The sequence below is a fragment of the Kogia breviceps genome, chromosome 10 (assembly GCF_026419965.1).
Source record: "Kogia breviceps isolate mKogBre1 chromosome 10, mKogBre1 haplotype 1, whole genome shotgun sequence".
Lineage (NCBI taxonomy): Eukaryota > Metazoa > Chordata > Mammalia > Artiodactyla > Physeteridae > Kogia > Kogia breviceps.
This window is the reverse complement of record NC_081319.1, coordinates 87,199,339-87,225,187: the sequence shown is the minus strand read 5'-3', so window position 1 is coordinate 87,225,187 and position 25,849 is coordinate 87,199,339. Positions and strand designations below refer to the sequence as shown.

Sequence of the window (25,849 nt, the reverse complement as noted above, 5' to 3'; positions counted from 1 at the left end):
TTTGTCTCCTGCCTACCTTGTGTGCAGTTTCCCGATGAAACTACAGGCTAAATTATCAGAGATCAGTAGATGTACCTAGGATAGATTTTGGTTTCTGTCATGCATTTTGTGCTTTCCTATCATGTCAGACCTCTTAGAAGTCCCCTCACTTTCTTGCCAGCTGAGCTATGTATTTAAAGAGTTATTTTTCGAGTACTCTGAATTTTTAGGAATTTAGTACAAAGAAGATTGCTTAGTTTGCCATATTGCCGCCCACTGAAGGCCATCCCTTGATATCTTTCCATTTTGAACTTTCCGTAGCTCCCTTTCAGTGAGTGCACTGTGGTCCTCCTAAGTGGCTCTAAGTGAATGCAGTGAGTCGTTTCTAGTGAGTTCTGCCCAAACAATAGCTGTCACCAAACAAAGCCTAAAATTCTCCATGCAAAGTCTTAGTTGCACCCAGTTAAGTACTATTATCAGATGCTGAACCATAGTAGACAGCAGCATAAGTTGACCCCAGATTATTTGAGGATAAATGGATTAATGGCTTTTGTGTATTTCAGATTTGGCGCAAATATGATGCTGACAGCAGTGGCTTTGTATCAGCTGCTGAGCTTTGTGTAAGTGTTGCCGGGAGCTGTGTCTGGGTGAAGGGCGGGTTTGCTCATCACTGGGAATTTGAAATATGTGTATCATGAGTTTGATTTCTGTGTTTCCAAGAAACATGGATATGAATTTGTTACTTAAAAAAACTGATTCTTGTTTAGAAACTGTATGTTGGATTTATTGCTTGCTAAAAGCATTTCAGTTCCTTCCTAAAACAAACGAACCACAATTCTTAAAATACAGCCTCTTGAGATTTTTAGGTGTATTTGCTCACTAGATAAAATGCAGCTCTTCTCTTGATGTCACAGAACTTCCTCCGAGAACTCTTCCGCCACCACAAAAAGGCCATTTCTGAGGCTAGGCTGGAAGAATATACTGGCACCATGGTGACTAACTGAGCAATGCCATCCCCATGAGGACAGCTTCTCCGCTGCCTCCTCAGGGCCCAGAAACATTGTCTGGTACAGTGGATGATTCTACTCATTTAGCAAGTCGATTTAGAGCAATTGGGAATCAGATAGATGGGGGATGTGTGTCGCACCTCTGCCATCTTTAGCCATGGCCTTGAGAAACCGACCAGCCTCTCAACTTCATTTACTTCCTCTGAAAAATGGAGATTAATAGTATCTAGTTACTGCGAGGGCAAGTGAGTTGATGCATATGAAGCACTTTGCGGAGCATCAAGGAAATAATAAATGTTCGGTACATGTTAGCACTTCCTGTGGTGGTTGTTGTGGTCCTTGTCATTATTTCACTTGCCCCTCATGCCATCATATGACCCCAGGACTATTTCAGCATCAAAGCTCCCTGGAAAATGCTGAAGTAGGAGAAGCTGCCTTTGGTGAACTCATCCTCATATTCTGTTTCAGTTCCTAACTTGATGCTTTTCCCCCAGTGCTAATCAACAATCTGCATTGAATTGGATCTGGCTTCTCTACCATTTATGTCCCCCCCGAGCCCCTTCCCATCCCCAGATGTGTGCTTCATTCCAATCAGACTCTGTAGGTTTCTTAATTAACAAGCAAGGAAATTGCCGGTAAAGGTTTAATTACTTGTGCAATTGCTACACTTAACTATAGAAAGAGTTCTTGAGTAGACATATCTTACTGAACCTTCTTGTGAACAGCCATGGAAGCATATCACTGAGAAGAGTTTTATGGATCCCTGTTAAAATGTGTACCACTAGGTTCATCTACTTAGGCCTTAAATTGATGTTTCCGAATACTGTATTAATTCTAACAACTCCTCTATAGCACTGGCATTGTTCCTGCTATTTTGTATATCTGATGATTGAGGTTTGAAAAGGGTAAGTGACTAAGTCACCACCAAGTTGAATCCCTCGACTCCTTTTATAAAAATCAGATTAACTGGGAAATGTTAATTTGCCTAGCCTAAGGCACCAGTTAAAGTGGAAGTTGGGCTCTCCTGGCTTTCAACCCTGCATTTTCCTGGCTCTCACTCTGTACTCTGACTACTCTGAATGCTGCTTCCAGCCAAGGGCATCAGCCCCAGGAAGGTAGAATGTGCTCTTGACCATGATACCTTGTAAATGGCCTGGACAGGAGCAAAGCTGATGCCAAGGACAGAATCACACCCCAGGCCGGGATCTCAATCAAGGAAATTATCTGGCTTTCTACTATGTTGACTTGTTGTAATAGCATGCAAAACGCTGTTTGAAATCCTGAGTAAATAGGTACTTAGCACTAAAGAGTGACAATCCCTTAGAAGCAGGTTCCCAGCTACAGGGATATCTCTAGTTTCCTTTTGACCTAAGTTCCGCTGAAACCCTCTAATAGAATGAATAATCTGAAAAAGGAAATTAGACTAAAACTGCCTGGGGGAGAGAATAACAAGGAGATTATTTTCCCAGTTGGGCATTTTTTTCAACATTGATTTAACAATGTTAGCACTGGTTGTTTTTATCTTGATTTTATCAATGTATAAAACAGGCCCTACACAATGAAAGGCTTGCATTTAGAATCTCCAGCATGTTTCCAGTATTTCTTTGAATACCTTTGACTCTGAGGGGCTTCCCTCCACCTCCAACTAGAATACTAAGCCACTGCTTTCTGACTTTTTAACATAGCTTGGCTATTTTTTCCTTACTTTTCTCTACCTGGTTCTTGCTCATCCTTCAATATTTAGTTAGACATCATTTTGCCCTAGAAGATCTTCCATAACCTTCTTCTATAGTGGATCCAAGTGCCTCTCCTCTGTGCCCCTATAGTATCTTGTGAATTTCACTGTCTTAACATCATAGTCATCCATTTAATTCATTCCACATATATTCCTCAAATATCTGCTATGCCTCAGGCACTATTCTAGTCATCAAGGATTCAGCAGTAAGTGAAATAGACAAAGGAGAGACTGACACTAACAATAAACATAATAAATAATAAATTACATTGCATGATAGAGGGTAATAGTGTTATGGAAAAACTTGAAAAGTAGACCAGGCAGTGCCAGCAGGGCAGCTAGGATGGGAGCTTGGGGAGGTGTAATTTTCAATAGGGTGGTCAGGGGAGGCCCTTCAAGAAGATGCAACATGAGAAAGGACCAAAGGTGCAGCAAGCAGAGTCCCTGGGTCAGGGGTGTGCCTGGGATTTCCAGGAACAGGAAGAGACCGGTGTGGCTGGAGCAGAGTAAGCAAGGATGAGATGTAGGCCAGACCAGGTTGGGCTTTGGGGACCACTGCGAGAACTTGGGGTTTTCGTTGGAGGGAGATGGAGAGCCACTGGCGGATTTGAAGCAGAGGATGCCATGATCTGGCTGCTGTGTTAAGAAGAGCCCAAAATGGGCAAGGAAGGAATCAGGAAGACCTGTTAAGAGGCCATTGCTCCATCCAGGTGAGAGAGGATGGCAGTTTGGACCAGGGTCGGGTAGCAGAAGAGATGAGAACTTGATCTGTCTGAAGACGGAATCAGTAGGATTTCCTGATGAAGCAGCTGGGTGTCAAGGATGACACTGACACTGTTTATGGATTCTGTACTCCACTAGGCTGTGATTCCTCAAGGGCAAGGTGGCATCTTATCTCTGTGTTCTCAGCCCTCCCACGGAGCCTGGCACACAGTGGGCTACTTAATGTAAATTGTCTGAACTGAATTTTCAGTTATTTCTTCATAAACAGCTATGAATAAACCCTAACAATATGAGTAAAATTTGCCCTTGGGACCCTCCTGCCTCCCTTGCCTGTGTCCCTTGGGACCCTCCAGCTCCATCATGACTCTTGATGCCTCGAGGCGCCTCGCATACTGCACATTGCACATCGCAGCATCCTGCACAGACCCAGCTTTCCTCAAGCAGTGCTTCATGTTCCGAAATTCTCCTTTTTCTCTTTCCTTGTTTAAAACCAGACCCTCCAGGGCAGAACCAGAAAGGGAGCCTGGAAGTGCTGAGCTCCCTCCTTATGTCTCTCACTGGGGTCCTTCATCAAAAAGAGTCACCCGGAAGGATCCCAACCAGGCAGTGGGTAGGAGCCATGCTGAGCCCAGGGGACAGAGACAGACGGCGGGGGCGGGTGGGGGGGGGAATGACTGGAGGCAGGGAGGGACAGGAGTGAGGGCTAGAGCTGGAGGCATGGAGACAGAGCAGAGATGATTGAGAAGGGAGAGCCAGAGCAGGGCGAGCCTAGTATATGCCCCTGTGGATTCGCAAGTCACATCACTCCTTTTCTTAAGCTGGGTCTGAGATGCTTTTTCTGGGCTGAGAGATAGAGTCTCAAAGCGACTGAGAATATCCCCTCCCTCACCAAAACCCCACTCTCTGAATGCTGCTCTCTCAGGTTAGAATGTGCTCTGGTAAACTAGTTCATACAAAGATGTGAGTTCATTCCTTCAACAAATATTTAGGGAGAACCTACCACGGAAGATATGGTCTCTGACCTTATGGAGTCTTCCAACTGGGAGGAAATTTGCTGAGAACGGGAAAGGGAGCAAACATTCCCTCTGGTCCCTCCCTTTCATCCCCACTGTGTGTATCACTGCCCTAGAGTATCGACCCATAAGTAGGAATTGAGTTCAATTTTCCTTTCAGCCCTTAAATACAGCAATTTCACCTTGAGATCCAATGAAAAAATTCTCGAAAAGTTTTCTGGATTTTTAAAAAAATAAGATGGACTGCAATGAGGCAGCAATTCTAGAGCTTCAGCAAAGGCAGGACAAGAAAAGGTAGGTGGACAAAGGGGAAAGGCCAGGAGAGGGATAAATTAGGAATTTGGGATTAACAGATACACACTACTATATATAAAATAGATAAACAACAAGGACCTACTTGTAGGTATATAGCACAGGAAACTATATTTAATATCTTGCAATAACCTATAATGGGAAAGAATCTGAAAAATGTATATATACACAGACATATATGTATAACTGAATCACTATGCTATATACCTGAAACATTATAAATCAGCTATACTTCAATTAAAAAAAATAGGTGAAAAGAATTAAAGTTAAATTTTTTAAAAGATGTCTTCTTAACAGAGTACACACAGTACTTTATTTTCATTGAAACGTAATCAGTGTTTGTTCTAGTATTAAATACTTTAATCCTAATAATTGAGAGTTCCTTCTGTGCTGGGCCCTGTGTGAAGCACTTTTCAAACATCTTATTTGATTCTCACATGAACCTTATGAAATAAGTATTTTTAAACCCCTATTTTGTAAATGAAAAAACTGAGGATTACAGGTCAGAGATGATAAGGACGGAGTGGAAATTCAGACCCAAATCCATCTTCAAACTGTACTCAAACAATAACATTCACATCTGAAAGTCTAAATGTCAAATTATTAAAATGAAAACTTTCAAAAGAGGGAGGGCTGAGCTCTATGAGAGATCAAGAAGAGATACGAATCTCTATGAATAAAGTGAAGAGCAAGGTGAGGACAAAGCCATGTTAGGAGATTAGGATTCTCTTAGTAATTTTTTTTTTTTTTTTTTTTTTTTGTGGTACGGACGTGCAGGCCCAGCGGCCATGGCTCACGGGCCCAGCCGCTCCACGGCATGTGGGATCTTCCCGGACCGGGGCACGAACCCGCGTCCCCTGCATCAGCAGGCGGACTCTCAACCACTGCGCCACCAGGGAAGCCCTCTCTTAGTATTTTTAAGGATAAGATAATACAGGAGCTCTGACAGCCACAACAGAATTTATTACCCAGAAAAATGGATTTTTCTCCTCATGAAGTCCTTAAATACTCCTAAGAATTGACAACTTCTTAAACACCAAAAAGAACACAAATTAATGAAAGAAACAAGAAAGGGTTCCACAAAATTGTTCTGGAGAAAAGAGGAACACTGATTAAACTGGGGAAGGGAGAAAGAGAAGAAGAGGGAATTGTGGTTGCCTAAAGGCCCAGGGCTCACCTCAGTCAAACATCCCATTATAAGGGGCAGGAGCAGGCCAGGAGGAGAAATGCAGACGGCTTAGAAAGTCAGTACTGGGCTGAAAAGAGATTTTGCACTTCACGCATCAGCCCCGCAGCCCTAGTTGCCCAGAGCTCTTTTCTTCATAGCTCTATGGTTTACATTTAAGAAACCTCAGGCTGGCAGCTCTTAACAGTGCAATGCCCTGAGCTGAAGAAAATCTATGAAATGAAAAAAGAAATGGCAATGTACACTTTTGATGGCTTTGAGCTTGGATGCAGAAGCTTAGAGTCCTGTGAAGTAGCTGAGGGGAATCCGAGTGGTCTTAGCCAACTTTTGAGTATCGAGAGGTTGAGAAATGACAGTTGACCAAGACTGTCCTGTTTCTCCTGTTATACATGTCTGTTTCATTGCTAAAAGCCTGTGGCTGGGCTTCCCTGGTGGCACAGTGGTTGCGAGTCCGCCTGCCAATGCAGCGGACGCAGGTTCGTGTCCCGGTCCGGTAGGATCCCATATGCTGCGGAGCGGCTGGGCCCGTGAGCCATGGCCGCTGAGCCTGCGCGTCCGAAGCCTGTGCTCCGCAACGGGAGAGGCCACAGCAGTGAGAGGCCTGCGTACCGCAAAAACAAACAAATAAACAAACAAAAAACCCTGTGGCTCTTCTCCTCATGTGTGCTGCAGTTAAGTATTCATTTTTGCTCTAAATTGTCCCATGAAGGCCCATGATCAATTAAACTCCAGGTAGCCCCTCACTGGTTCTTTATGTGCTGTGGTGATAGGTAAGTGTTGAGGAATCTCGTGAAAGAGTTTCCACCCAAGGATCTGAGTTTGCCCTGAAGACTAGATTAGTTTAATGAGATTTTGGCCCATCTATTTCATTTTTTCTTTCTTAAATTGTAAAGGAGACTTATACTTCTCCAATGAACAGATATGGGAACTGGACTACAGTTTTTTTTTTTAAAGACTCTACGCTTCCTTAGAGACTTTTGGTTATACTGACTTTTAGAAACTCAACATTCTGAAAAAAATCTTCTAGGATCTGAGCTCTAAGTGATACACCAAGTGTGAAATCACTTTACTGCTGCTTTAGTGGCTTTTTAATGAGCAATGGACACAGTCACAGCAACACTGCATTAAAGATTTGGTTCTGAGGTTTAGCATCAAATGCTTTACTTAAGAGATGTAACCTACTAATGAATTCAACAAGTCAAGGCAGAACATCCAATCAGAAGAGAAAAGTTGAGGTCTGCAGACCTTGTCTCATCTAAACTCATAATTAATGTTCTGTACAAGGAAGGAAACTCTTAACAAAATCCAATTATGACATCTAGTTAAGAGATGCTGCCAACACCTGGCAGGGGGAAAGATTAGCTCTCTGAATGGAATATTATTTGGTAATACTGAGCTTTGTAAAATGTAAGCTAATACATGTGGGAGATATTAAGCTCATGTACCTAATTAGAGCATGGAACTTGAACTACTGTAAAACAATAAATTAAAATCTGAGAATGTGGCAGGCAAAGAGAATACCCCCATCCTCTACCCTGGTCCCAGCTCTCGTACGTCATGCCTGGATTAAAGCACCTGACTTCCCAGTTGCTTCCTTCCCTCTAGGTCTCTGATCCAGGCCAATCTGAGATATGTCTGTGCTTTTTATTTTTTTAATTTAATTTTTATTGGAGTCTAGTTGTTTACAATGCTGTGTTAGTTTCAGGTGTACAGCAAAGTGAATCAGTTGTACATATACATATATCCACTCTTTTTTTGATTCTTTTCCCATATAGGCCATTACAGAGTATTGAGTAGAGTTCCCTGTGCTATATAGTAGGTTCTTATTAGTTATCTATTATACATACATTAGTGTGTATATGTCAGTCCCAGTCTCCCAATTTATACCCCCCTCCGCCACCAGGCTGTCTTGAAATCTCTATTCCACGTCCACCCTCACTCTACCGTTGATCTCAAACAGTCTGAGGGTTTTAAATTCTAACTAAAGGTGACTGCCTCCAATTTATATCTCTGACTCAGAGCACTTTTCTGAGCTGCCTGCATATACTTGGATGTGTGTGTCTCCACCTGGATGCCCACTAAACCTCGCAAACTAGCATGTCCCAAACTGACATTCTGACCTTCTTCCGCAGTCCTGTTCCAATTACACTGTAAGCTCCTAAACGCCTGTACCACCTTAATGATTTTTGAGAATCTCTCACAGTGCCTCACATGTTGTTAGACACATGGGGATTATTAGACATACAATTGTTGATTCAGTAATATGGGGGGCCCTCTAAATCCTTTTTGAGATTGTGTATGGCAACAATTTCCAGACTTTTTAAGAATGAGGAACTCTTTTTTTTTTTTTTTTTTTTTTTTTTTGAGGAACTCTTTTTAAGTAAAAAAAAAATATGATAACCAATAAGGAGTGATTTCTAAGAATACTGCTTAACGAAAAAAAGCAAGTTGCAAAATAATACATAGAATGTGGTCCTATTTGTCCAAAAAAATAAAGAAGTTTCTGGAAGAATACACAGTCCTGTGAATGGTAGTTACCTTTACAACAGGGACAGGAAGGACTTATACTTTGTACTCTTCACTCTGCTGAACTATCTGCCGAATTTCGACCTTGCACTGCATCTCAAATTATCAATTAGCAATTGTTTAAAAAATTCACGGACTGCCTCTCCCACCACATGACAACAGTCATACTTTGGATCTACTGTTTCTGGTAAGAAATTATTATTTGGGTTGGCCAAAAAGTTCGTTCAGTTTTTTCTGTAAGATGTTACAGAAAAACCTGAATGAACTTTTTGGCCAACCCAATATTAACCCAGTAATGGTTTTAAATGAATTTGCATTTCACAATCACCATGGCATCTTTAAGGAATCGAAAAATTAAGGTAAACCTATTATTCAATCTAAGGAGAATGCTGGGTAGATCTAGTCTCTGAGGGGTCTCTTGAGGGGAATCATAGGTCTACAGAATTTTAAGGAGTTTGTCAGTAAGTCCTTGTGTTCCATTTCCAGGAGACTTTATAGAACCTTTCATGTACTTAGTACTCAAAAATGTGTGTATGTTCAATCTTGGAAAAGGCAGTGGCAGAAGTGAGAACAGTGGTTAAGGACCCTTCACAACCTTTCAATAATCAGCCCTTCAGAATGGAATCTTGTCCCCACGGCCAGCATCATGAATCACCACAGCTCTCCAGGAGGGACCTGTGCCATGAGCACGTGACCACTAAGGTCAGAGGGGAAACTCACATAAATATAATCTTTTTTTGCTTTTCTAGGAAGTAAAGGGCAATGAAAAACGGTAAACACTACATCTCTGGCATAATCTATAGCACCAGATGTTTTATTTCATAACCAACCATGAAGCAAACTACATTAACCATAAGCTACCCAGACTCTATAAAGGTAAGAGCCTGGTTTATGGGAAGAGCTCTAGAGCTCAGGTGACAGATATGCTTAGATTCAAATCTTGCTACTTTCTTAGACAAATCAGTCTTTCTACATTCCAGTTTCTTGCATGTGTGGCATGCAGCTATTTCTTACCTTCTGAGAATGTGGGGATGATTAAATGAAATGGCATACAAAGTTTTGGCTGCTCTACAAATGGTCACTATTAGAGTTTTAAAAATTAAGAAGCCATTATGCCCACCCCAAATTGCCAAACATTCAAAATTCATCAAAGGTCGTTAGTAACTTCCGTGAGTTAGTACGGACGTGTTTACAAACAACTTTCTCAGTTACTGAGATCATGAACTATTAGGAACCTACTCTTCCCTCCCTCTTAGAAACCGGTCATTTTCTGAGGCTTTTTCTTTTTCATAATCAAGTTTTGGGAGGAAGAAAATCCTGGTAAATTCATATACCTGGATTAGCAACAAGCTACTACTCTACTGATGGCTTCTGGTGGAAGATACCCTCGTGGCTGTTGCAGTGAACTTGCACAAGAAACTGTGCTGCGGTGCATGTAATTTGGGTGCTCTGAACACCACCATTCAGTAGTAATATAGCATCCTTTGAGGAGATGCTGACCATCAATTACTCAGGGGTGAAGTGCAAGGGCAGGTGCCACTGAGGTCCCTGGATACCTAAGAACCCAGTCTTCCCAAGAACTCAGTCCTCCCATTAGCCACACTGGAACCTGCTCTGAAGGACTGTTTGCTGACTTTACCAGGAAAAATGCTCAGCATCAATCTTACTCCCCTTCAACTGCTTTGACAGAGTCATGAAATCATAAATTTTCAGAGCTGGATGCAATCTGGGCCCTAATTCGGTCAGTGGTTATTGGACTATTGGGTTCCAAGAAACCCTTGGGTTCAGGATTGAGAGGGAACCTAGAGGACAAAGCTCCAGCCCACTTCCACCCACTACTTGTACAGCTCCATTTCTTTGCTTTATGCATTTAAGCACCATGCAGAATTTCATTTGAAAATAGGGTTCTTCTGATAAGGAAAGTTAAAATCACGGGCACAGTTATAGCTGAAGAAGCTGCACCCAAAGAGATCATATGACTTTACTAATGTGACAAGAGGTCTGATTTCTGGTCTGGTGCAATAGGCATGTCTCAAGCTTCCCTTGTTATGCGTATTTCTTGTAGTCAAAGATGTCCCAGTCAACTAGAAGAGTAGACACTGGGGAATATGTGTATTAATCACCCCCATGTGTACACACACAGGGGTAGTAAAATTAAGCAAATGATTTTTTTTTTCCGATTCTGATTTTTAAGTGAACCACATAGCCAATTTTCTGATGGGAAGAAGCATAATTTACACATTAGTGTTCAGTTCTTCCTTGAGCCAATTTTGAGCAAAGGGCTTTCCCCCCTTACACTTGCTGTGTACGTTTGCACAGCAGTGAAGATGGGCCCATGTCTTTCAAGCTGAGCTACTATTTGCTTAAAACTCAAGATAATCTAGCTTTCTAAGAACGAACCTCTTATATCTTGTTTAAAACTTTGTCTGATCTATGCAAGAGGAAGGAGATATGGGGATATATGTATATGTATAGCTGATTCACTTTGTTATAAAGCAGAGACTAACACACCATTGTAAAGCAATTATACTCCAAAAAAGATGTGAAAAAAAGCAAATTTAGCCTGATCTAATAAATTCAAACAGCCTCTATGAATAAGGCTAAGTCTCTGCAAAAGGAAAAGCTCAGTCTCTCAGATTTCTCAGTTCTCTGGCTCCAACCCAGACCCTTCTCTAAAAATGTCATCAAGCTGGGTAAGGAGAGAAAAAGCAGCTTATAGGACCTCATGGTGAAGGGGAGGAGTCGAGGTCCCAAGGCACAATGCTCTGGTTTCCATGGTGATGTCTGTGGACCACACAGTTGCTGCTACTTGGCTGACATTCATGGTTGAAGCCATCCTCTAACTCTTGCTGGGTGCAGACCACTAATTCTTTGCCATATCCTCCTTCCAGCTTGCTGACTCAGTGATCCACCCCCATCCTCTGTTCTAGCATCATCTCATACTCAGCTGGACCAATGGAAGGTCCACGGGTCCTTGGCTAAGCCTCCAAACCCTTGGGTGCTTAGAGGGTCCCAGGAAAGCTAAGCCCCAGCACTCTGTCTGCTCACTGTTGTCCTTCCTTAGCTAGTTCTCCTCTCCTTCCAGATGCCCTTCCAGCAGAGCTAGGTCACACATCTACTTTACTCTGCCATCTCTGCTTATCTCTCTCTTTTCCTTCCTACAATCCTCTGAGGCATACACAAGGCAGACTTTCTCCTACATCATATCCTCCTCAGCTACTTTTGCCTTCGTGGAAAACTATTTCTTCTATACTCTATGGAGAGTACTCTATGATATGAGTCAACCTTAGCCAATTTAGACAAATATATAACCAGAAGAACAAAACAGAAAAGCATTTTAATGACTTTCAAAATAAATTCCCATTACAAGTATTTCACACTCCTTTCCCCTTCTGCATTCCAGATGAAGATTTTTGACAAAAATAATGATGGCCGGTTGGATCTTAATGACTTGGCAAGGTGAGTAGTGTGAAAATGGTGTCATGGATTCAGAAACATGTTCCTAGGGGTTTACTGACACCATACACTTCTTTTTGAAAGGCAGAGATCAAGTCTCACCTGAAGTCTTAAAGAATAGGTGAATCTTTAGGGGTAACAGATATCTTTGTGAAGATCATAAAAACACTTCTCTCCAGAAAAGCACAATGCACAACATTTTCAAAATATTTTATAAATGGGCCAGCCCTGCGCTCAAAGGCCAGACATTCATGATCCTACATAAGTGTCCCACAACAAAAAAAAGTCCTGAATCCCATTCACTGGTTCTGAGCATACTGAATAGTTAGTTCAGGACAGAGAACAACAGAGTCAGACTCACAGCTGCACCCTGTGGTCTCTGAGTGTTGGTGTATCCTCCGTGGGGCACTAAGTGTCTGCAGGATAGAAGTGGAAGAGGGGAGGATGACAGCAGAAGTGTTCTAGTATCTGCAAAAGTGCTGTCTGTGAGGCTGGTATTGTGACACATGATGATGTCAGCATGTTTCTGTCAAGTCTAGCTGACCCCAAAACAACCTGATTGTCCACAAAAAGGTAAAAAGAGATGATTCTGAGCAGATAGAGAGTTGAAATTATTGGATCAAGAATACATGGATAAGGGAGGAACACTCCCAAACTCATTCTACAAGGCCACCATCACTCTGATACCAAAACCAGACAAAGATGTCACAAAGAAAGAAAACTACAGGCCAATATCACTGATGAACATAGATGCAAAAATCCTCAACAAAATACTAGCAAACAGAATATAACAGCACATTAAAAGGATCATAAACTATGATCAAGTGGGGTTTATTCCAGGAATGCAAGGATTCTTCAATATATGCAAATCAATTAACGTGATACACCATATTAACAAACTGAAGGAGAAAAACCATATGATAAGCTCAATAGATGCAGAGAAAGCATTCAACAAAATTCAGCACCCATTTATGATTAAAAACCCTCCAGTGAGTAGGCATAGAGGGAACCTTCCTCAACATAATAAAGGCCATATATGAGAAACCCACAGCCAACATCATCCTCAATGGTGAAAAACTGAAACCATTTCCACTATGATCAGGAAAAAGACAAGGTTTCTCACTCTCACCATTATTCAACATAACATAGTTTTGGAAGTTTTAGCTACAGCAATCAGAGAAGAAAAAGAAACAAAAGGAATCCAAATTGGAAAAGAAGAAGTAAAGCTGTCACTGTTTGCCAATGACATGATACTATACCTAGAGAATCCTAAAGATGCCACCAGAAAACTACGAGACCTAATCAATGAATTTGGTAAAGTAGCAGGATACAAAATTAATGCGCAGAAATCTCTTGCATTCCTATACACTAATTATGAAAAATCTGAAAGAGAAATTAAGGAAACACTCCCATTTACCATTGCAACAAAAAGAGTAAAATACCTAGGAATAAACCTACCTAGGGAGACAAAAGACCTGTATGCAGAAAACTATAAGACACTGATGAAAGAAATTAAAGATGATACAAACAGATGGCGAGACATACCATGTTCTTGGATTGGAAGAATCAATATTGTGAAAATGACTATATTACCCAAAGCAATCTATAGATTCAATGCAATCCCTATCAAATTATCAATGGCATTTTTTATAGAATAAAATAAAAAATCTTAAAATTTGTATGGAGACAAAAAAGACCCTGAATAGCCAAAGCGGTCTTGAGGGAAAAAAAACGGAGCTGCAGGAATCAGACTCCCTGACTTCAGACTGTAATAAAAAGCTACAGTAATCAAGACAATATGGTACTGGCACAAAAACAGAAATATAGATCAATGGAACAGGATAGAAAGCCCAGAGATAAACCCATGCACCTATGGTCAACTAATCTATGACAAAGGAGGCAAGGATACAATGGAGAGAAGACAATCTCTTCAATAAGTGGTGCTGGGAAAACTGGACAGCTACATGTAAAAGTATGAAATTAGAACACTCCCTAACATCATGCACAAAAATAAACTCAAAATGGATTAAAGACCTAAATGTAAGGCCAGACACTTATCAAACTCTTAGAGGAAAACATAGGCAGAACACTCTATGACATAAATCACAGCAAGATCCTTTTTGACCCACCTCCTAGAGGAATGGAAATAAAAACAAAAATAAACAAATGGGACCTAATGAAACTTAAAAGCTTTTGCACAGCAAAGGAAACCATAAATCAGACGAAAAGACAACCCTCAGAATGGGAGAAATATTTGCAAATGAAGCAAATGACAAAGGATTAATCTCCAAAATATACAAACAACTCATGCAGCTCAATGTCAAAAAAACAAAAACCCAATCCAAAAATGGGCAGAAGACCTAAATAGACCTTTCTCCAAAGAAGATATACAGATTGCCAACAAACACATGAAAGAATGCTCATCATTAATCATTAGAGAAATGCAAATCAAAACTACAGTGAGATATCATCTCACACCAGTCAGAATGGCCATCATCAAAAAATCTACAAACAATAAATGCTGGAGAGGGTGTGGAGAGAAGGGAACCCTCTTGCACTGTTGATGGGAATGTAAATTGATACAGCCACTATGGAGAACAGTATGGAGGTTCCTTAAAAAACTACAAATAGAACTACCATACGACCCAGCAATCCCACTACTGGGCATATACCCTGAGAAAACCATAATTCAAAAAGAGTCATGTACCAAAATGTTCACTGCAGCTCTATTTACAATAGCCAGGACATGGAAGCAACCTATGTGTCCATCAACAGATGAATGGATAAAGAAGATGTGGCACATATATACAATGGAATATTACTCAGCCATAAAAAGAAATGAAACTGAGTTATTTGTAGTGAGGTGGATGGACCTAGAGACTGTCATACAGAGTTAAGTAAGTCAGAAAGAGAAAAATAAATACTGTATGCTAACACATATATATGGAATCTAAAATTAAAAATGGTTCTGAAGAACTTAGGGGCAGGACAGGAATAAAGATGCAGATGTAGGGAATGGACTTGAGGACATGGGAAGGGGGAAGGGCAAGCTGGGACAAAGTGAGAGAGTGGCATGGACTTATATATACTACCAAATGTGTGGGAAGCAGCTGCATAGCACAGGGAGATCAGCTCAGTGCTTTGTGACCACCTAGAGGGGTGTGATAGGGAGGGTGGGAGGGAGGAAGATGCAAGAGGGAAGAGATATGGGGACATATGTATATGTATAACTGATTCACTTTGTTATAAAGCAGAAACTGACATACATTGTAAAGCAATTATACTCTAATAAAGATGTTAAAAAAAAAGAATACATGGATAGAACCCTCAGGGGGAGCAACTATAATACCAGGTTCCTCAGGGTCAGGCTGGATGGCAATTGTACACTGGACAGAAGCACTAGTCATGAAGCAGAGCACTAGTCATGGCCATTCTATCCCTTTGATAAACAAAAAGCCTCCCTGCAGATTTACAAACACCCCCTACTATAGTCTTACCTAGCTGATAGGGACTATGCCTTAATCTCCTGAATAGCTTCTCACTCAGTGGAGTGTTATGTACATGGGAGGATTCAATGAATAGTTCTGGACTGAAGAAAGGGTTAAGTGGCATTGAACAGAGATGCAAAGCAATAAGACAATTACTACATTATTTTAAAACCAATTTGCTATGGAATTTGAAAATGACAATTGGGGTAAGCAGAACAAAGATGTTCATGTCCTAATTCCCAGGACCAGTGAATATTTTATGTTATATGGCAAAGGTAACTAAGGTTGCAGATAGAATTAACATTGCTAATTAAAAACCTTAAAATAAAGAGATTATTCTGGAGTACCTGGGTAGGTGCAGTGTGATAACAAGGGTCCTTTAAACATGGAAGGAGGAGGCAGAAGATCAGAATCACAGAGAAATTTGAAGATGTTATATTGCTGGCTTTGAAATAGAGGAAGGGGCCATAAGCCAAAGAATGCAGACAGCTTCTAGAAACTGAAAAGGGCAGGGAAACAGATTCTCCCCTACAGCCTCCATAAGGAATACAGCCCTGTCAACATCTTGAAACACCAGTGAAATCCATTTCAGACTTCTGAGTTCCAGTACTATAAGATATTAATTTGTGTTGTTTTAAGCCACTAAGTTTGTGGAAATTTGTTATAGCAGCAAATAAGAAACTAATTCAATGACAAAAAGGTCTTAAAACATTTACACATGGGAATCTTCTTTCTCTACCCCCAGTTGTGAAATGTAGCCCTGTTACTCCTATACAATCACCTCTCGAGTATATGTCCTCTGACTGGCAACATACTTTAGACTGCTTGGTGCCAGCAAAGACATGAGGACAGTATTCCTTGCAGGGTCTCAGGATATTTTACCCTCTATTTGGCTCACCTGAATTCTCTCTACCCTGGGCATCCAAAGGAGTAAAACTTTCCAAATTGTTGTATGATATTTTTTCTGCCTTTCTCTACATATACCCATGATTATAAATTCAACACAAATCCAATGCTTTAGTCTTTTGAAACTGATTCTGTTACACTGAAGTACAATTGTAGTTATGCAAGAAAGAGAAATACATACTTTTTTATTGAGCATAATTTATATACTATATAATTTACCCTTTTAAAAAGTGTAGTTGTGGCTATTCGGAATCCCTTGCATTTCCACATTAATTGCAGACCATCAATTATCGGATTACCAATTTCTGCAAAAAAAGGCAACTGGGATTTTTACAGGAATTGTATTGGATCTGTAGGTAAATTTGAGAAGCACTGCCATCTTAAAAATATTAAGTCTTCTAACTCATGATCACAGGATGTCCTTAATACTATTATTTAGTTCTTCTTTGTTTTCCTTCAACATCGCTTTATAGTTTTCAGTCTATAAGTCTTAGGTCTCTTTTGCAATATTTATTCCTAAGTATTTTATTCTTTTTGATACTGTTGTAAATGGAATGGTATTCTTAATTTCTTTTTTGGATTGGCCATTACTAGTATATCAAGATGTAACTGAAATTTGCATATTGATCGTGTACCTGCAACCTTGCTGGAATTTTTAGATGTCTTTCTATGGTGACTACTAATCCCTGTGAAAGTCCTTCCCATCTTTATTTGTTTTCATATTGTACAAATTCCTATTTTTAAGCACCTACCCTATTCTGCAGAATAACCTGGAAATTGCCTGCCTTTTCCTCACACCAGAGTTATAAATCTACTCGTAATTGAGAGCTGATAGAACATCATGTGGATGATGTTTTTTGATTTCTTTTTCCCCCATTTAGGATTCTGGCTCTTCAGGAAAACTTCCTTCTCCAATTTAAAATGGGTGTAAGTGGTGGCATTTCTCTAGGTGGATTTGTATCATTCACGTTGCTCTATAGATTTGAGAGGGAGGGAAGAAAGGTATCTAATTGTATTGCCTTTAATTTATCTAGAGACTGATAAGACTCTGTGTCAGAATTAAGGGATTAGGAACTGTTGACTCAAAGTTTATAATAGTTATCTAAGACCCTGGAAGAATTGTACAATGGAAGTTTCACACTACTGATTGACATAATGCTTTGTCCATATACAGGCTTGTTCCACTGAAGAAAGAAAGAGGGACTTTGAGAAAATCTTTGCTCACTATGATGTCATTAAGTGTGCCTTTTCAATATATTGTGCTGTCCATCTTTAGGTAGGAAGCTTTTTTAGCCCTTATGTGGGGTCATCTTACTTACAGACCCTAAACTTATATAATGAACAGCTATCGCACATGTGTCTTGCTATGTCAAGGTACCCTCAGCTTCTCTATGAAACTTCTGAGAGCTAAGTAAAAATAGACATAGGAGTACTTATGGTGGAGAAGAGAATAAAATCACATTATTATTATTATTATTATTATTATTTTGCTCCTTGTAACCAAGCTAAAAGAAAGTTTCTCCTTCCTGGTCTCTATCTATCATAGTATGCTCAAACACAAAAGCAAACAGTCAAATAAAAAAACCACAACCAACCTAAAGAAATAGGGGGAAAGTCAGACATATTTGGCACAAAATCTATTTCTCTTATAAGACTATTATTTGGTCCTTCTTTAGAGGGGAGAAAATAATAATTCTAAAGAACGAAGTACGGCAAAGAGATTGAATTTCTTGAGGACAAGGTGGTATGATGCACGGAGCAAGGGAAATAAAAAGAAAGTTGAGAAAGGTCATAAGAGATCCTGAAACTAATCAGACTGGATATCTGTGTGTCATATTCTGAGCAGAAAAGAAAATCACCTAGAAGAGGCAGTCTAGCAAACTGTTTAAGTATATAGGACTCTGTGACCAATTACCTGGGTTTGAATCACTGCTCATGAGCTGGGAGACCTTGGGCAAATTTCTTAACCTCCCTATGTCTCATTTTCCTTATCTATAAAATTAGGGTGATGGGGATAATGATAATACCTACCTCATGGGCTTGTTATATGAGAATTAAATGAATTCATGTTCGTAAGCTTTTCGAGGAGTTCCTGGCATGTGGCAAGTACTGTATTAGTGTCTGGTAAATACACTAAGGGAATGAGTTTTTATAATATGTTAAAAGTTCAGGATTAGAAAACCTTGAAGAGAATGGATGACTTATCATTAACTGGAACTTTAGAGAAGAAACTGAAATATATGTATTATATTTTATAGGCATTCTTATAAAATGGGTAGAAAAAAATAAAAGATTTTATGCATGAACCATATAGTAATTCTAATATGCTCACTCAATCTAGTCTCTCTTGAATTTAAAATATGTTTTGATACTTATTAAATCATTGTTAAACCATAAAGCAAAATCTAAAAATGTCAATCTATCCTTCAAAGGATCAGTGGATGTTCAATTAGCACTAGTCTGAACTGAGTCCTAGTATTTAGGAGGCAAATAAAGTCGGTACATGTCATATTAATGCTATTTGTAAGAGCCAAGGAACTCAAAACTACTGCTTCCCATTTGGTTAAATGGAGGGAGTTATTTACAGTGAGAGCTTCTGATTTATATGGAGCATTCACATCCCGCACAGAGACGATAAGTTGGAACATGCCATTTCCAAACTTGTTTGCAGTCACAAAAGAATACTGATTTGGTCTATTTGTATAATTCATTCTTTAAGCTTTCTAACTTAAGAAAATGATATTTGGTGGATTGGATCTTTTATTTTTCAGAGTAAAACTGGAGGCCTAGAAGGCCCAGAAGTGGATGGGTTTGTCAAAGACATGATGGAGCTTGTCCAGGTAACTTCACGAGGCTGTGTAGATCATCCCCATCATGGATTGGGGTTGCCGTTTTGACTCCACTGTTTATTCTGGGGAATCAGAAGGGCCAAAGATCAATGCTGCAGAAAATCTAGGGATGTAGTCTGTTTCACAAACTTTGAGCTTTCAAACTTTGAAGCCCCCCAAATCTCTCTTCTCTCTTAAGATCATTTGTAGTTTCAATTAAGTGAAGCCCCCATAGAAGCTTCTTGTTACCATCATTTGAATGTCATCTACTTTACCAAAGGAGCACAGTGCCACTGTATATCTTACTGCTTTATTTTTTGATTACAGAAAGTCCTTCTCTTGTGGACTTGGTTATTAGAATAACTAAAACTTTTAATTTCATGTAATAAATCCCATACTTGGGATTCTCTCTCTCTCTCTCTCTCTTTTTTTTTTTTTTTTTTTTTAACACCAAGGGGCTGTTCTAACACCTAGCCTAAATGGCTGTTTTACCGAGAAAGGCAGTGATTGGGACTGATGATATTTAGATTATATCTACATCACAGAGCTGTTTCATGTAGGATAAACAACGTTTAAAAAAGTAATCTTTGAGATCTTGATGAATTGTACTGACTGGCTGCACGATCCAGTTAAACAGATACTTTCCAACTCCTGTGTGGGTGTTTTCCTATGAGACTGTATAGACACTGAATTTCATAGTCTCATATCCTTAGGGATTTATTTTAAGGTTTGTATAGGACACAAGGGTCATTTCCTGATTGGCCCAGATGGCAATAAATCTGAGTAGCAACAATTATTAACGGTTTTTGGAGTCTCAGACCTTTTTGAAAAATCTGATTAAAACTATGGAGTTTTGCTGTGGAAAAATGCCCAGATACCGATTTTTGTGTAAATCTCCAGGAAGTTTACATACTGCAGTTAAGCAGGCATGGATGAGATTTCTCCTATCAGGATGCCTCCTAACTCTCATTAGTCCCATCCCAACTGGCCCCTTGCCACTTCTTTGCCCCCTTCAAGTGGTGCTCCTGTTGGAGATTTCACCAACATTTGTGCAGCCAGAATAGTTTCTGGGTGTTGGTGTGATATTGCCTTTTACACTGCTTGCTAAATTAAAATCCCATTTCACTCACTACCTATTTAATGCCAGAATGACTTCTATAATAGAAAGTGAGCAATTATCTATGGGACATTAAAGGTGCACAGCAGAAGGCCTTGCCTAACTGGAGTTTTAATTTGCTTTTGATAGAATAAATGGGATGGGGAACGTGTTTTCCAGAGCTGTGTGGCCTCCTCTTTGCTGTGGAGCCAGGGCCCCTGATTGCCTGAGTATAGAGCCCAGAGGCTTCAGATCCTTTCAATTATCTTTCAACTGTCTCTGGGTTTGGCAATGGCCTCCAAAGGTTAATGGGAGATGATGGAAGTAAAACCTAAACCAGCAACGGAGCAGAGAAGACATTTTTCTAGAGAAAATTAAAGGGAAAAATTCATGACCATCTAAAAACCTGAGCTGGAGGCAGAAGTCAGCCTCACTCTTTGATGGGCTTATATCACCTCTATGGGAAATCAGAGGATGCCCACCACTTCTGTCCTTGCCCCTCTATTTCTGTGGGGCTAATGGGGCAACAAAAAGCACTTCTCCATGTCAATACCAGACAATTTGAGACAGCTGTTTTCCAAGGATTGGGTCAGACTGTGGTCAGTAATACAAAAGCAGTTTATAAGAGGCTGATCTGTTGAGCTAAAAAGTATGTACACGGTAATTAGTTACTAATGTTCTATCCTGAAGCCAGATGATTGAGGGTGCCTATCTTTATTGGAACTTTCTAGTCTTCCAGGTTGCTTCAATATATATTCACATACAATTTGAAAGATGTAGTGAAATATGACCACTGGGTCATTGAGACCCTGACATTGAGACCACTGAGGATCTGACATTTCTCAGCTTCATAAACTAGAGGCATCTCCTGTAACTTTTTTCTTTCTTTTCATCCTATAAGAAAGGGCCACGGGATAATTAAACCAGTATCTGGGATTTATTTTAAAAGCAACTATCAGAGCATGCCACGGGGTAGTAAGGAGCTGGTTCAGTTTCTGAACATACAGTCTTGGTCAGGATCCCTGCTGTTTGCAATAATAACCCTGAAGTAAGCTTATTTTATAGCCTTTTAATTCTTGTACAGTCATATAAGATGCATATGTTGAATTTGTGTTAACAAAGTTATTTGGTTACCAGAACACCCACCCTTTTCTTTAACCTCTGGAAAATGCTACCCAAGGCTGTCCTCCATCAGTGTGATCAGATAGCAAGTCCCTGAGGGAGCAGACACCAAAATTTCTACATAGACTTTTTGAAAGCCTGTAGCTCACTTAGCATAGCAAGAAAATCAACACAAGAATCTACAACCTAAACTAGAAAGTGGGAAGGCAAGACACTGAAGATTCCAAGCACTCACCAAGGAGAAGTAGCAATGTGAACAAAAATGTTGGAAGCCAAATAAAAGGGATGCCAGAGATGACCAGGGTGTCTGCCTGGAGATGATGAGAGGTCCTGCCCCCAGGCCTCCAAAAGTTTATTCTTTCCCCTGGTAGATACACAATCTGCTTTTCTCTGTTGTTGACAAGAAGATGGTTGGCAAGAGGGGACTCATAAAGGCCTTAGATCAGGAACCTGCATGTATTGATATTGGCAACTTGTTATTAGAATGGAAGCCCTCAGTGGTTTCAAATGATTTGTCTTCTGTGATCCAAGCATTTTTTAGCAGTGGCATTCAGTCCTCCTGAATCTTGGTGATTTGTCAAGCATTAAAAACATAACTCAAGGGCTTCCCTGGTGTTGCAGTGGTTGGGAATTAGTCTGCCAATGCAGGGGTCACGGGTTCGAGTCCTGGTCCGGAAAGATCCCACATGCTGCGGAGCAACTAAGCCCATGTGCCACAACTACTGAGCCTGCACCCTAGAGCCTGCAAGCCACAACTACTGAGCCCTCATGCCACAACTACTGAAACCCACATGCCTAGAGCCCATGCTCCGCAAGAAGAGAAGCCACCACAATGAGAAACACACCCACCGCAACGAGGAATAGCCCCCGCTCGCCACAACTAGAGAAAGACTGCGTGCAGCAAAAAAGACCCAACACAGCCAAAAATAAATAAATAAATTTAAAAAACCCCCACAAAATCCAAAACCCACAACTCAGAAGATCCAAAGAAACTTCCTTTATACACACATCCACATTCATACCCACAACTACCTCTCCAACACATGCCTGCACACAACCTATTTCTACTCACTTAAGGGAAACAAATTAGAAAAAAAAAAAAAAGAGCTTAGAATAGTTTGGTATTGCATAAATGCCTTGGCAAATTAATATATGCTAATATGTAAATGACTACCACCCGAGTCTTTTCTAAGTGTGGGAATTTACTAAAAGGATCCTGGGGCAGGGTGTCACTTGCTGCAGAAAGGATTTAGCAAAAGTGGTTTGAGGATACTGAAAACCAAATATCCCCACTTGTAACCATACAACAAATGAGCCTCTAATACAGAGCCACAGAGTGTAGCTGGCTGTGTTCAGGACCTCTAGGCCACATTTCCTCAGGCCACATCTATACCTGCCTGGCACTGACACCCAGGGAGCTATCCTCTAGAGCTCCGACAAAGAGAACCTACTGAAAATGTGTTACATGTTAGCCTCTTAGTCCAATCACTCAGGGATTCTCGGCAGAGGAGTGAAGTTCGTCAAGTTTAGCTTCTGGCCCCAGACTCTTTCACCTCCTGATATCTCCCAGAATCCTGCCCCACTTCGGTGTTTTTTCTTCTTGCTCTGCCGTATGGCTCTCAGTACCTGCTGCTCTTTCCCCTCCTTCGCTCTGTTAAAACCTGCTATCAGGGTAGATTTCGTGTCAGTCATTTACCCCGTGGGACATTGCAAATTAGCTTGTCTTAATATGGCTGTCTAGTTGCAGAATGAAAGGTTTTGTTTCCTACTGCAGGTTTTCTAGAGCTTTCTTTGGAAGTGAGGAAACTTTGGGGTGGGGTTGGGTGATAAGGGCTGCTTCCAAGAGTTCCTGACATCAAACCCTGCAGAGTGAGCCTCTGCTGCACACTCATAACTACTCTACAATCAAGGGGTTTGGAAATATGATTTTTTCCTTTCTCTCCAGACACTGACTTTTAAATTTAGATTCATCACCATTCATACAGCTTCATTAGGCCAGTGATTTTGCCGTGAGAGCAGAGAGAACTGGTGAAATGAGCACTTAATCGGAGACAAAAGACTTGGGATCAAAAATGCTGTTGCCACTTTCTAGCTTGGCAAGATGTCTCAGCGCTTTCTGAGCCTCTGTGTCCTAACCTGTAAAGAAGGCATAATCATTGACTTTGCAAAGTTACCATGAGGATTAAATAAAATAACCTGGGAGAATCACTCAGTTCCAGCATTGCTCACTTTTGCAGGCCTTTGAGTTTAGAATATTCTCCTAGCTGACCTGATTCACAATTCCTTCTTAGCTCCTGAAATAGTCCCTTGGAATAAATGTGATGGGGCCTATCTAGCTCAACAACATAATTCTTTAGTTAGATTTTCATGCATTGTAACCCTTTTAAAAACTAGAGGCACAGAAACCTCCCACAGGGAGATAATAAATGTGCCTTCTCTCAGCAGTGTAGTGAGACAGAATTTTGGTGATGATCCTCTGCTCTAAGGCAAAACATCTTTATTATGGTTGAGAAAAAGGCAGGCTTTCTGTTAGAACTGCAGAGAAGTGATGTGGGAATAGACATTCTTTTGCCTGAAGGGACATGCTGAGAAATGAACTTGTTGGCAGAAAACTTATCCTTGGCAACATTTGGTGGGATGAGGAGACAGAATCACTCACTCCCTCATGGCCTGTCTCCAGGGAGGGGCTCTCAGAAGGCAGGGTGTCTCCTAAGCTTAGCAAACATGGAGGGGAGGCAGAGGGGCATGAAAGGGTGGGACTGCCATTGGCTTGCCTACTGACATGTTATTTTTATTGTCCTCAGCCCAGCATCAGCGGGGTGGACCTTGATAAGTTCCGGGAGATTCTTTTGCATCACTGCGATGTGAATAAGGATGGAAAAATTCAGAAGTCTGAGCTGGCTTTGTGTCTTGGGCTGAAAATCGACCCCCTAATCCCAGACCGCTTTGCCTTCTGCTCTTAGCGTGTTTCTGAGCTCCTGCTGGTAAAACTGTATCTGCGCTTTGCTATTGGGGACACAGTAGGCAAACTTCCTAACAAATGGTGTGGTGTTCTTGGGCAAGGGGAGGGACCTGAGGGCCTTCTTTTTAATGTCCTGGTGTTTCCCTGCTTTTACTGGAAGACCCCCATGCAGGATCTGTTATTTTCCCCTTAACCCTGGGCTTTCCTGTCCCCCTAAAGAATCAGTTGACCTCCAGGATCTGCTTGGCTTGTCCTCCCCCAGTCTCTGGGGAGGTGGGGCAGCTGAGTCCATCTATCTGTGCTCTTCTTGTCGGCTTTCTGTTGAATGGTATGTGGCATTCGTGGCAGTCCCGTGACTTTTACAAATAGATTTTGAAGTGGAAATAAACCTGCAGCTGGAAACAAAGATGCACTGATAACTGTTTTTGTGTTGTGACCTTTGGAGGGTTCTACCTGATGGGTGGATGAACTACTTCTCTAACTGGCGTGGGGGAAAGAGGAGAAGGAGAGAGAAGGGCCGGATCCTGGATGGAGTCCACATCACCAATCCTGTAGTCCTCAGATGCCAGGATGAGTTGGAGTCAAAGTAGGAGTTGCCAATAGTCATTTTCATCTCACTGCATGGAAAAGACCAGAACATTCCTCCTGGGCTGGGTTTTGCTCTTAGGTGCTTTGCGAACTCACATGGCCAAGCAGGCAGGAATACAGAAGAAATCTGGAGAAAATCTTTCCCAGGTAACCCAAGCATCCGTCACCCCCTCCAACCACTCCCCTTCCAATAGTTTCCTCTGGCAAATCTGGGACCCCTGAGGCCTCCTCCTATGCCTGTGACTATTGTGGGCCCCTCTGCATGCTGCTGGCTCCCCCATGGACCAGACCCCCTCCCTTCACTCCTGGAACTCTGACTCAGTTCCCTTGGGGCAGGGGCAGACAGAGTGATTCCTCTGCTGTCCTGACACTTTATTTTCCAGAACACCCCTACCTTATACCAGAGTATGCAGGAATTTCAGGTTTAAAGAAGTGTTGTAGGTAATTCAGAAAAATTACAGTGTAGCATAGTTCACTTAGAGCTGACCATAACCCAAGAAATTCTACCACTCAGAGAGATGTCCCTCACTGGCACACACAGGTCCTAACCTGGTTCCCTTCCTCTTAGGTGCCCCTTACTTCCAACATACAGACAATTAGGATCCATAATTACTAGCTGATCAAGTGCTTTCTATGTGCCATGTACTTCTAGATGCTTTCCATGCCTTAACTAATTTAGTCCTCACCAAACCCTATGAGGTAGGTAATCTCACGACACCCACCTTAGAGATGAAGAAACTGAGGCAAATAGAAGCTAAGCAGCATGTCTGTGCTCATACATATCATTGGTTGGGAGTCAGGGAGTCAACAATGGCCGATTTTCAAATGATGCGACAGACAAGGGCTTAATCTCCAAAATATAAAAACAGTTCATACAACTCAACAACAAAAAAGCAAACAACCCAATTGAAAAATGGGCAGA

The 25,849-nt window shown here is 41.0% G+C and overlaps 1 protein-coding gene across 1 annotated transcript in view; it reads left to right on the top strand.

The window, feature by feature from the left end:
* SCGN (secretagogin, EF-hand calcium binding protein) overlaps positions 1-24,647 on the top strand; it is a 31,477-nt gene extending 6,830 nt beyond the window's left edge. Inside the window, exons 3-9 of the mRNA XM_059077199.2 lie at positions 543-599; positions 894-971; positions 11,885-11,940; positions 17,213-17,258; positions 17,506-17,570; positions 19,105-19,171; positions 24,182-24,647. Of these exons, the coding sequence (XP_058933182.1) occupies positions 543-599; positions 894-971; positions 11,885-11,940; positions 17,213-17,258; positions 17,506-17,570; positions 19,105-19,171; positions 24,182-24,340 (528 nt within the window). The 3' untranslated portion in view covers positions 24,341-24,647. The remainder of the gene's footprint in view (positions 1-542; positions 600-893; positions 972-11,884; positions 11,941-17,212; positions 17,259-17,505; positions 17,571-19,104; positions 19,172-24,181) is intronic.
* Positions 24,648-25,849: the final 1,202 nt, after the last annotated feature.